Genomic DNA, 13461 nt, shown 5'->3' on the forward strand with positions numbered 1-13461 from the left:
GACATGTACATCCCATGTTTCAGAAAAAAATCAAACCAATTTGTTCAGGGTTTAAAGTATCAAATACACAAATAGGCATCCTAAGGCAGTACGAGAAAAATTAATTAAAGAGGACCTGTTCCCTATGTAAGTGGCTCATTCTGAGATAATGAAAAAAGGACAATTCTTATTTTCAGGTGTTATTATACACTAATGAAAATATGAATATTATATACCATCTCTGCCAGTATAGCCCCTTAATTCTACACACTGGACCTTTAATAAGCTGCTTTATGTCCATGGCCTTTAGGAACCTATATGAATCTTTCCTGAGCTTAAATCAAGGTGACACCACAAGGAATGCAAAGGCACTTAACCATGCCTATGTGATTCATAACAGCCCAGATTGTGCCTGAAATTTGCTATATATGGTGTTGGGAGACACTGTGACAAACAGACTAGCCAGCTTCCAGAAATTGTTTAGATAGTTTTCCAGTATGTCCTCCGCCTTGTGCAACACTGAGAGCACACACTTGTGAGGACCAATAGCCTATGTCCTGTTGCAGGCAATCCAAAAAAGGGATGTCTCCAGTATAAAAGACAAAACACTAGCTAAATAATCAGGAATTTCAAGACAGTCTTTGTGACTATGTCAACAGTTTTTCCAAAAAAGAAACTAGTGAAGAAAGCCCAACAACAGCAGCTGAAGTTGTATACATCAAAACTTAAATGTTGGCTATTGATTCTCACTTTCAGTGTCCATGGATGCCACTGCACAGTCCAGTTTTTTGCGTCTCTGTGGATATGGCTGTGCAGTATATGATACACATTTACACCAGTCTCTTTTAGTCTATGGCTCTCCAGCCGCTCCCTTTCCCAGTCAAGCGTCTTCCTCAAGGGAGGATGCTTGACTTCCAGTTGCAGTTCGCTGTTTTTCCCCCTTGCAAAACCATGTCAGCAGCATTTTATGATCGATTAGCTCAAGATTGGCATTGAATAATCAAAAATTAAATGGTGAAAGCTGTGATAATTGAATAATTGTGATGGTCTCAAGTGGGGATTGTTTTGTGGCTTTCAACAGTTGCATTTAATTCAAAGTGGAATACTTTTGTTTAATTGGCAGGACAAAATAAACAATTGAAGACATCCCGTCGGGTCTGGTATCATCTCTGGAGCATGAATCGTTGAATGAGTCATTAGTTGCAAGTCTAGTTAAGTGTGAACTTCTTTCAAATGTGTGTGAACATGTCAGTGCAATTTACATAGTAGCCCTGTACAGTATGTAACATCATGCCGTTATTAGATTTCGTTTGATCCCCAGTGGTGTTAACCTTTGTCAGCCTTGTTCTGCCTGTGCATACATGTTGGTAGGTGTGGAAGCACATCCAGCAAAACAAACAGTGTGATCCAACCTGCAAGTTTGAAAAAACGTGAACAAAAACAGTGCAGTGACTGACAGAGAATCTATGTCTGTAGATTCCAGATGCAACAAGAGTGACAAATCACATTTAAAATACATCAATAAATAACACTTACCTAAACCTTGTTTCTTTTGATTTTTTTTTTTTACTTGCTTTCATATTTGCGCATCGCCAGCACACAGTTAATCATATGTCAATTCCAATTAGCATTCACCAAATTCGAAATCCTTCAGCGACAACAAATATCATAACCAAATTTCATGGCAATAATGAGTTCATGACTCTTAACTGTAGGCTGATGTGTTGGACAAACAGGACTGAGGTGCTCATAGCCACCAGTTTTGTATGGCTATAAAGCCTTGTTTCTACATTTTCGTTATAGTACCATTACAACCTTATGAAATCTGGATCAGCAAATCGCAATCTTTGTATTCTAATTGTGTTTCCCTTCGTATCATTCTGTTTTTCCTCTTTAAATTCTGAGGCTTTGCGGGTCCGTTAATGCAGTGCACACAGAGCTCTTTGTGAGTTTATTTTGCCTCAGCAGCAGTTTGTGGAGCTTTATAAGCAGGGTGGACAATTGACCAGTTTATCGGAGCAACTGCCGCAGAGGCAAGTGAAAGCAGTTTCCCTTTCACTGTGCCTGGCGTTCTACTGCTCCATCTGTGTCCAGAGTATGCTCCGAGAGTGTGGTGCACTCTCGGGGAGCAACCGTCTACATATCTTGAAAGAACCATTCACCTAATGAATGAGCCAGCTCCAAACATAGAAAATCAGTAAATGTACTAGATATTGATATTGTGGTAGGCCACCACAAATAAATAAATGTATGAGAAATCCCTGCACATGTACCTAAGCCAAAGATCTGTTTTGCATTTTCACCGCATGTTGTATCTTGATATAGGCAGGATTTTTACTAATTGGTAATAGCAACATCACTGATCCATTAAACTCTCGCCGTATTTCCTCTTCACCAACGATGTTTGCACCTTGCTGATTGTCCACTGAACATTTTCAGAAAAAAAAGAACAAGCCAAAGTGCACAATTCCACCACTTTTTTTCTTCAATTGAGGAAATATTCACAGTTTCATAAACCAAACTAAAATCCAGATAATTTATTTTAAGCGCTTGAAGATTTAAACATCACTAAATCATATGTTCTGCAAGAGCCAATAAAAATACATTGAATGATGCAGTTATCATATTGACATTTAAGATGTGTTTGTAATTTGTAATTTTATAATTTATTTATTGAAGAAGGGACAATGTACGTTATTCCACATTTAAACATATGTAAATGCACCCAAGTTAGTTGGGGATCTAGTTTTCAGTATTTGTCGTGCCTGATGTTAATAGGCATCCTAAAATAATAAAAAAAAATACAATATGAAGATATAATATGTACAATGGTTAAAGACAAACAACATTAAGATAACAGGGCACACAATATAGTTAGACATGTACATGTTAAGAATATACAACACAATTTGACAAAATGAGCGGATAAAATCCAAATAGCAATAGATGGATTCACGAAATCAACTAATGCATGGTCAGTGCATTGTAAAATGCAGAAAACATTCCACCTTAAAAGTTGCCCGTAGCTGCTGGCATCAGTCTTGGAGCAGCACAGCAAATTCTCAGTTTAAAGCTGTTAACTGTTAACTAGTTAAGATGAAAAGTTAACAAAACAACCTTTCATTTTATAGTTATCGTTGACTAATGTAGGATCAGCTGTTACAGTCCACTTTAGTGGAGAAAGAATATCTTGTTTCTACTGACCAATGAATGGACTGCAGTGTTTCTAGCTCCACCTTGAAGTACTGGATTGGTGTGCTATGTACCTCAATGGAGGGGTGACAAAAACTGGTATAGGATGGAACTGTTTTGGTAACATCCACAACTTTTCACAATGATACCACAAAAAAAAAAAGTTCTAATGTGTAACAAACTGAACTTAACTAAACTGAACCGGACATGGTGGAAATGACGCTTAAATAAAACCCAATACCATACCTTTATTCACAAACTAGACATAAACAGACCTCTTGTATCTTCTCATTGCACACAAAAAAGCAAACTTACCCCTCTGACATGATGGAGCCATCACAGAGCCTTCCCCTGTAGCTTAGGTTTTTTAAAGCCTCATTTGCAGTTTTGACGCCTAAAATCTTAAAACCAAGTCACACACAAGAGCTGTCCTTATTTGCTTCACGGTGCACAGGATAAGTAAAGGATTAAAACTCATACCACTGGAATAACATCATGATTTAATGATCCTTATGTGAGCTCCAACAAAGTTCTGTTCTAACAGCTGGGTTCTTCACAAAATTCCCATAATTAATTTCAGTTTCTAATTAGCATACTCAGCAGGGGACACTTCAAAAAAGTAATACTAAAATATTTTTTAAGTATCTCGCACTTGTACTGACGGACTATGAAAAAGGCTGGCCTTTCTTTCTTTATGACTTCTTAGTGCCTCCGATAGGATTTGTTGATTCTCCCTCATTCGTTTGACCTACAAACTTCAGTGTTCAGTGGGTGTTTTTGGAAGCAAATGAGCATTTCTTTTTTCTTTCGCATATAGACATTTCTTGTCTTAACTAGCTCAAATACCTCCTCAAGTGCCTTTTATTTAAACTCGAGCCAAAAGAGTGCAAACAGCAGTGAATAGACAAGGAATGAAAGTATTTGTCGTAACTCTGCAGCATTCCTCCGACAAAAGAGAGATTATCTTAACATACACAGAGGCATTTGGAAGCAGCCCTTTGGCAGAGAGTTTTGTCAACATTTTTGTGTATCACTTGTTCACTCACTCATTCACTCTCTCTTACTCACTCTAAGACACACAGGTAGTGTGTTTAGCACACTTTAAATTCAGGTGAAAGAGGCAAAAAGCTGCGTGCATCTCAGACATCAGCGATCGCCATCAAAATAATCTCTTGACAGAGTAATTACGGGAAGCTTTCATGCCTTTTGAGTTTGTCTGCTCTCACTGGCCATCTGTTTTGTGCACCCCACCCCCACCTTCACCTTCCTGTTAGACTAATAAACCTATAACAGGCGTCAAAATAAAACAAGCAAGCAAAACTTTATTTATATGCAAAATGTGCTGCACAAACTGCAAGTTACACACACAACAAAGCTGTCAACTGACCATAAAATCCAATAAAATCCTTTGAAATAAAAATAAAAACTCATAAAGTAATAATTAAGATGAAGAATAAACCAATAAGAGATACAAAGACATGTTAAACAGAGAGTTACAATTTGTAAAGTTAAGTGAAATAAAAAAAACAAATAAAATAAAAAATAATTTAAAAAACAGAATAAAATAAAGAAATAAAACCAGAGGACAAAACTTCTTTTTACACCCTTTTAAAGAAAAGTTAGTTTTTTTTTTTTTGTTTTTTTTTTTAAGTTCAACATGTGGAGAAAATATGTCAATACTGAATCATCACAAGGGGGTTCAAAAGTTATTTTATTGTGAGATTATATAGTTTGAGAACAGCAGCAGGTTCAAGTGTGAGATTTATGTCCAGAGTCAAGTGCACAAAGGCAACAGCCAGGGACACTTCATTCCTCTCTGCAGTCGCTAAAACCATAATCGTTCCGATCACCAGAACCTCCACCTTCATCTAATCATACCATGCTCTTGAGTCACAAACTAAAAAAAAAATGTGCGCACTTGTATCTCGCCATGAACTTTGTGTGACAGAGAGAGAAATGCAAACCGGTTACCTCCACTCTTGCCATGGCAACGGACGCGACAAGAAAAGCGATCCTGTACCTGTGTATCTGTCTCACTAATGGTCTGTGTGTTAGTGTAACAAGATCTGTAAAAACTCCCCTCAATGACATTTTAGATCCCCCACTGTAACTGACCTGGGCTGGGGAGTCACAAGTAGGATTTAGGTGAGTACTCAGCCTTCTCTCAGGTTCCTGTTCCCCTTTTCCTAATGAATTCAACCATAAGAAGACGTGAGATGAGGCTCCTTTTTTCCGCATGGCCAGGATATTATTTACTGCTGTATGAGCTTTTTGCAAATTGTCGTTATTACAAAAAAAAAATCACACTTTCCCCACATCATATATGTTTGTCAAATCCTCCTAAATAGATGCTCTTACCTGTTTTTTGATTTAACAAGAAAATAAGAGTCTATAATGTGTTTACCTCTTTCTTTTTGGGAAGAAAAGCTCTCATTAAGAATGCTGTGGGGTGACTGCTGAAGTGTCCTGCATTATAGCACCTTGCAGCTTCACTGTCGGACTGCACCACTTGGACCACTCCTAACTCTCCTATTCCCTCTGCTGGGAAAGGCAGATATTACACACCCCAAACTGAGCACAAAACACAAAAGCACAGTAATTACTTTTATTTTAAGTATCATCTCTGCATTTAGAGACTGTGATGACCCACGTTTTGTGTTCTGGCTCGTTTCCAATCTGCTGATTTCTGTGGGAAGCCCTGCTGTAGGTGAGAGGCTCGCTGACACCCCTCTGTATGAAATATCAATGGGAATGACTCACTTCCCAAGTTTGGTGTCAATCATTATCGCAAATGCCAAGCCCATTATCACCAAATCTTTTCAAGAAGTTGTTTTGTCCATCTGGTGGCAGAAGCTGCAGGCTTTTTGAAAATGAGGGGAAGATTTTCACAACAGCATTCAGGGCTTTTTGAAGAAGCTTGTTTTCCCTCAGGGCGAGGGAACTAGATTTTCAATTTACCTTATAAATGACCTTGTAAACCTCCAATTCTCCATGTTTGGTTGCACACACTTAATTTTTTTGCTTGGTTTATTCAGTGTGTGTATGTGTGTGTGAGTAGAAAACTTGTATTAAACCTCATATAGATGGATAGTGCTCAGTGCAGCAGTGATGCAAATGTGACTGAATGTACAGTATTTACATTTTCAACCTAACACCTTGAAGAATATATTGAGCATCAGTCTGTTCTGTCGTTTGCACCAGTGAAACAAACAGGATTTTACCTTTGTTCTTCTGGCCACAGCTTCCTCAAGATGTGACAAAACATTGTTGTGACAAGTGCCGCACACTCCAGCAGAAGACCAGTTTGTCTCCTGGTTGCTTGTGTCGACTGTTTCGATAAAACCCAGCCTACTTTGCTGTTTGTGTGTCTGTTTTCGTTTTCCTTTTTTTGTATTGAATAGCACAACAGGCAAGTTCATTATGCGTGTGACTCATCCCACTAGCCCACACCCCCTCCCCATCTGCTGCTGTGCGCTGGAAAGGAGAGGGAACCGCCATTGATCACTTCTTCCCTCACACATGCACGCACACACCCCACCTTCAACGTCACTATCGATCGACATGTATAATGTTTTTGTGGGGAATAGCTGGCATTTCCATTTTCTGTCATTTTACATCTGTTCTTTACCATTTGCTGATATTATAATAAATCACAGAGAAGGTATTTGAAAACTAAAAAGTAATAAAACCAATTATTCAAACAATCTCAGACTGGTCAGTCAGCGCAGAGCTGAGATTTTTTATGTCTGGACAGGGGATGTTATCTGCTTTGTAAGTGTTAATCCATAAATACAGCTGAGTTTACAGCTACCTGACTAACAGCAGAGCTGCTGTGGCAGAGTGGTTGGCAGGTATTGGACATTTCCGTGATAAAGCCTTTTCCGGCTCGCTCCTTCCCTCCCAAGATTTGATTAATAAATGGTGTTTAACAGTTAATATGCACTTATTGACATGCAGGAAGTTATGCACACAATTTTGAAGATATAAATTCATTAAAAAAAGATGCATGCTACACAGTGCGAGGTACAGCTATCCTTTGCTGATTTTCAACCTTATTACTCAAACAGCAGAGTGCATTAGTGATCGTCTTCTTTTTAAATTAAAAGTTACTTCAGCTGATATCCAATGGTATTTTTACATTTTTATTTTAGTATAAATTACCAAATTGTTTTCAGCAGTAACCAAATGGTTACAATACTCACTGATAAAAAAAAACAAAACAAAAAAACAATTTTTTATGCTTAGTATAAAAGACACAAGAAGTACAGCGCAAACATCGAACACTTTTTGAAGTCATTTTTAAAATTTGAATCAATTTATTTTCTGTTATATAAAAAAAGAAATCCTTTTAAATCAACGAAAGACCTTTTCGTTTTTATTTTTTGCACATCCACAAAATGGGGGGGGCATGACTTATATTCCACTAATAATAATCATGATAATAGCCCAATAAGACTAAAAATGTCTCGTGTAATCATCTCAATCACAACAGACTGTCCCGATCTCAAGGAATTTTCAGTTGGGTTGAGAGGGCTGGTATAAACCTTTGATAATCTATGCAATAGACAAATATATAGACAAAATACACAACCATGTAAACTATGTAGTAGACCATGCCTAATCTGATCATTTTTCTCAGGTTGTAATAAATTTATTCTCACTGCTGATGTTTTCCCCATGTGGGGGTAACATCGAGAATTCATATATTTTAATATTCAGTGCTCTCATGTGAGTGCTTTGATAAATAAATGTATTCTGTAATTGTGAAACAGTATGTTAAACTGCCGTTACATTGCTGTTATAGGAGACATATGAGACGTTTAGGGAAAACTGGTAAATTGTAGCGTCTACTGCACGTGAGGTCTTAAAGGGATAGCTGTAATTTTTACGGAAAATAACCAGGGTTGCACTTAGTTACTTGCTTCTAAATTTTATTTACAGGCTGAACCACGTCTCCTACTTTTATACTTTATCTATTGAATGATTTGAATTTTTGCAATAAGGTTGGAAAAACAAACATCTTCCCCTTCTGTTGCATTTCTGACAGATTTGAGGCTTTACAGTGGAGCCACTTTGCACAAGTCAAAAAAAGTTATATTTGCATTACTTGTGCATTGCACATCTAATCAGATTACTTTATTTAACCTTTATGTCAGTCAGAATCTCTAATTAGAATGATTACAAACGGATTAAAGAAGTATCGTCCATGCAGCCGCAGCATTTGGGAAGAAATGTCTTGTAAATTTGGTCTCTCAGAGTTGTCAACACAAACTATAACTGTTTTTGGTGGCATGTATCAAAAATTCTCCTCATTATTTAGCAAAATGCAGCAATGTCTGCAACCAAAACCACAACACAGGAAATGATCACCAATGCACAGACAGTATTATTTTTCACATGGGAACCAAAACAACAATTTATTTTAATGTTTCTGACATAACAGAGGGCCCTATTGTAATCATGAAAGTGCAACCACTGCAGAGCGATAGGTCTTGGGCGCAAAGTGCCAAAGGGCATGGTTAAGTGCAATGTAAATGGGAGGGTGTGAGGATTAATAAATACACTGAAGCCAGTCTCATCTACTGGCTGTAGAGCAATAAATTAAAATAGTTTATAAACATTTTAGGCATTACTCCATCATGGCTGGGCATTTGTTCCAAGAGATTAGTTTCCGCTATTTGATCACCAGACTGGCAGCAAAGTGACCTTTCGCCAGAAACAAACACGTTTTCTCAGCAGAGTGTAAATAGCCATCTACTCCAAAAACAAAAAATATACAGATAGCGATGCAGCCAACAGCTGATCCCTGCCTTACAGTCAGCTGTTGCTGCCGTTTGACACAGTGCTAAAGGACTATGTCCGGAGACACTTTTTTCCCAGCGATCAGTCAGTTCAATGTCTGTCTGGTTAGCACCAGCTAACACAGCAGCAGTCGTGACATCTTATAAATTCAGCTAAATTTGGCTACCAGTGTTTCTATCTTTTATCAAATCCCTCTGAAAGGTATCCAGACTAAAATGTTCACCACTGTTTTTGCAGTTATAGTCTTGTTGTGGATTATACCATTCATTCAAGTTAGACTGATTTTTAAAATGATATATTTATAGATCTTGTAATAGTGTGCAAAATTGTAAAATTGTGCAATAGAGACTAGAAAGTTTAGGGCTGTGCCCTGACAGTTGGAGAGTCGAACCATCAGTTGGAGACCCCTCAGTCAACTTTATAGTGAGTGGGCTGGGCAGTGTACATCTGGTGACATTTGGTCCCCAGACTTTACTGCTTTTGACTGTCGTGCTACTCTTTGGTAGAAGCGTCAGCAGATGCGATGCAGCAAAGCAGAGGAGGAAGAGTCTCTACACTGTAAAGCCCCTAGAAAGCGTTATTTTCTCTCTTCTGCTTAGAGGTGGTGAATTTACAGCTCACAGCAACTTAATGCGACAAAGTTGCTAGATTTATATCACATGAATGCCACTGTCACGCTGAGCGTTCGGCTAAGCCTTTTCAAACTTTATACTGAAAAAGAAATAAATCGTCGAATATTTGTATTTAATGGCTGAATATGGGAGAAGTGCAAATCTCACCACTAGATGCCACCAAATCCTACACACTGCTCATTTAAGTGCAGTCAGTCTTTTAGCAAAAATATAGTGTGCAGTTCATTCAATACTGTTGCAATAACGGCATCAACAGAATGTTTTATATCAGCTGCATTGAAAATCCCTCAACAGCATCCCTCTTTATGGTCTTCTCCTCAAACACGTCACATATTAAACAGTTGTGATTGGCCTGGCACATTTTGGGCTGTGGAAATCTGTCCAGAGCTGGGGAGAACCAAACCTATTTGCCAGAGCAAATAAACCATGAGCTCGCAGATCTATCTGGTTCCCAGGCAAGATCAGACCATGAATTCACAGCGTAATCGATCACAACACGAGATCCATCAGGATCAGTCTGATTCAGCTCTGTAGGTGATCAATTGATCACTCACCTCATACGGTTGTTTTCTGTTAATATCCATGATTGGGGGAAAAAAATAGAACCTGAGTTTTCATTAGAAGTAAAGATTTAGTCATACAGGAAGGGATGTGAAAGGAAATACTCACCGCTGATTTGTTTTGTTTTGTTTGGTTACTGAAGGGGAGAATAAATAATGGTTTAGTTGGCCTGCAGAAACACTGCTGTGGGACTTCAAAATAAAGCAAGGGAAATAAAATCGACATTTACCAGAACTCGCAAGACATTATAGCTAATTTCAATAACGATTAAACAAATGCTGGCCCTGTCATGTTCAGCTTGTGTCACTGGGTGTTTTTCTGTCAGATGAACTATTCCCACAGTACATTTTTAATCTGTCAAAGGGCTGAACAAAATAACAACATAAAAGACCTCATTTAACCTTACACTCTGTCTCTCATACAGTATTTGTAGCTGTTAAACAGAATATTGTATGTTGACTGAAAATGTTATATTGCACTTTGAGCTGAATTTTATCATCAGTGCTGATGTGAATGTCATGGTTTTAGCTTGGCAACAATAAACAAGTAAAGTAATTTAATTGGGAGGAAAATGCAATAATGATTTATACTTTGAGCATTACACTTCAGTTTTTCAAGAACAAAGACAACCTTTATCAGTCTATATATATTAAAGAAGTCTGCCTTTAAACATAAAGGCATATCAGCAATTTTAGATTTTGAGATTAAATGTATGGTACAGCCCAAAATAATAAGAAATAGTTTTTCCTCTTGCCTGTAGTGCTATTTATAAATCTAGAAGGTTTTGATGTGAGTCGCTGAATGTTGGAGAGATTGGCCGTAGAGATGTCTACCTTCTCTCCAATGTAAGAGAACTAGATGGCGCTCAGTTTGTGGTGTTTAAACGCCAAAAAAATAAATTTAAAAAAATACAATACAATACAAAACTCAACAGCAGTATACCTTTCCAGAAATCATGACCCAGTTACTCAAAAATAATGATGATGAGCAGTGTCATGTGGGAACTATTTTTTTTCTACCACACTACACCTGTCTAATTTACCACCGTGCAGAGGGAAGCGTGCATCTATTGCTAGCTAACCTGAGTAGGTATACAGAGCAGCTGCTGCTGGAGCAGTTACATGACTTGCCCACCATATCTTCACGACGTCCATTATCAGCCTCCTTTTCCCCTTGACCTGGAAGCATAAGCCCTTGCTAAGTTGGCGTCTAGCTAGCTATGAATTATTAGGTTATAAGAAAGGCTGTTAAGGTTGAGGTAAGGGTAATGGAAAAGGTTACATCCTGTCACTTATAAGGTGAACCACGGCTTCATGTATAATGAATTATGAAGTTGATTATTACAATATTTGGCCTCATTTGTAAACCACAACCCCACGTTTGAGCAGGGTTCAGATAACCGTCGAGTCGGAAGGTTTCTCTTGTACTAATGGTGAGCACTGCTCTAAGGGGCGTGATGTCTACACTACAAACCAAATGTGTCTGCAGTATCCATGTCATTGTTCATCTATACCCAGTTTCCACCAAAATTAGCATATGTAGGCAGATTTTTTAAGCACAAATAAACCTGCCAAAAATAGGCTATAAAACTATGGAGTTAATTGATTTGAATTTGCTGGTTAAGGGGCTAAAATTAGCATGGTCACCCAGGCGCTGATTTTCCATCAATGCTGATCATGGAAAGGGGGCTATAGTATCACTGAGATAGCCAACATTACAGGTCAGCCGAGCCAATTTCTACATCTTGCGCTATCACGAGCACGAGCCTCTTGTCCACAACAAGATGCACACTTTTCTTTGCACGGTGATAGAGTTGTCAGGTGTCGTTCAGTAGAAAGAGAATAGTTCCTGCATGAAACTGTTCACAACAAGGTCTGTGGATTATCTTGAGTCACATAATCATGATTTCTGGAAAGAGATATTGCTGTTGAGTTTTTAAAATTTATTTTTTGGCACCTTAAGCACCACAAGCTGAGCGCCGTCTAGTTCCATTTTATCATTATATATTATATCTCCATGGCAACTCACATCAAAACAGTCTAAATTTATACATTTAGTATATAAATATTTTGATTTTGGGGTGAACTGTCCCTTTAAGTACTCTAAGATAAGACAGATTCATAAAAATTAGATATACAATAACACATTTGTGTGAAGCAACCATTTAAATGAAGAACATTGTGATGTTAATATGATGAATAATTGTGTTTGTGGAGTCCTGGTGTGAGAAGAATGTGTTGTTTTGTTGCTTTTCTCACATGTAGGTGGTCCTGGACATGACATTTGGAGGTGGTGGTCATACCAAAGCGATACTGAATATGGTGCCTGAAGTCACAGTCCTGGCCTTAGACCGAGATCCTACAGCCATTTCTCTGGCCGAGCAGTTTGCAAAGGAACACTCGTAAGTGATTTACTGAACGACAACTAGACCAAAACACAAGGAAGAGCTTATGTTATAATCTGTCTAGACAAATGTTTATAAATATACCATAATTTTTTTATTGTCGCAGCTGACAGCTTGACCATTTTGAGTAGTGTTTGCTCTGTGGTCATTATTTCTTAAAACATACTGTAGGTGTGATATAGTATCGCACTTTCTTCCTGTATTTCTCACTTCTCGCCTGAGCCCAATCAAATGCTGCTCGCCAAGATACAGCCCCTGAGTTTCAACATCCAATCAAATCCATTCCTACTTCTTAACTTAAAGCTTTTCTCCCCCCACGCAAAGCTGGTGGGCCCGGCATGTCATTTGTCAGAGTAAGGGCCCACGCCTGCAGTGTGAAGGAGATGCTGCCTCCCACGGAGGATCTATAAGATATGAGGGGGGGGGGATAGAGAGAAGCCCAGAGAAGTTAAAAAGTGTAGAGAGAGAGAGAGAGAAAAAAAACATGAGAGTGAGAGAACAGGGAGACACGAGGACACAATGCCAGGGTGAGAGGGAGTATGTGTGTGTGCATGAGCAAGGCGCGGGAGGATGAAAATGAGATGTTCCTAAGACCATAGCGTGGGAAGGAATCCTTTTACGTAGATTCTGGGGAAACCTCTCTCAAGGGAATCTGCCAGAGAAATGTGCCTGTGAGCAGGGAATGACAATTAAGAGAGAGAGAGAATGAGAACACTGTATTCTGTCAGCAGCAATATACCCCTGCTGTAAACTCTTCCACGCCTACTCGTGATGCAAGTTGAGAGAAGCTAGAGAAATCTAGCAATTAACCAATATTATTGGAAGCCTGAGTAAAAGACCCTGGCAGCCTACGCAGTGCATCCACACAACAGGGTTAGAGGATTTTCTCTC

General features: G+C 38.5%; 1 protein-coding gene across 1 annotated transcript in view; it reads left to right on the forward strand.

Moving 5' to 3' along the window:
• mettl15 (methyltransferase 15, mitochondrial 12S rRNA N4-cytidine) overlaps nt 1–13461 on the forward strand; it is a 68742-nt gene that overhangs the window by 31138 nt on the left and 24143 nt on the right. The window contains exon 3 of the mRNA XM_042493709.2: nt 12431–12567. Within this exon, the coding sequence (XP_042349643.1) occupies nt 12431–12567 (137 nt within the window). The remainder of the gene's footprint in view (nt 1–12430; nt 12568–13461) is intronic.

This window comes from Plectropomus leopardus, chromosome 1 (genome assembly GCF_026936395.1).
Source record: "Plectropomus leopardus strain MGB_pleo_1.0 chromosome 1, ASM2693639v1, whole genome shotgun sequence".
Lineage (NCBI taxonomy): Eukaryota > Metazoa > Chordata > Actinopteri > Perciformes > Serranidae > Plectropomus > Plectropomus leopardus.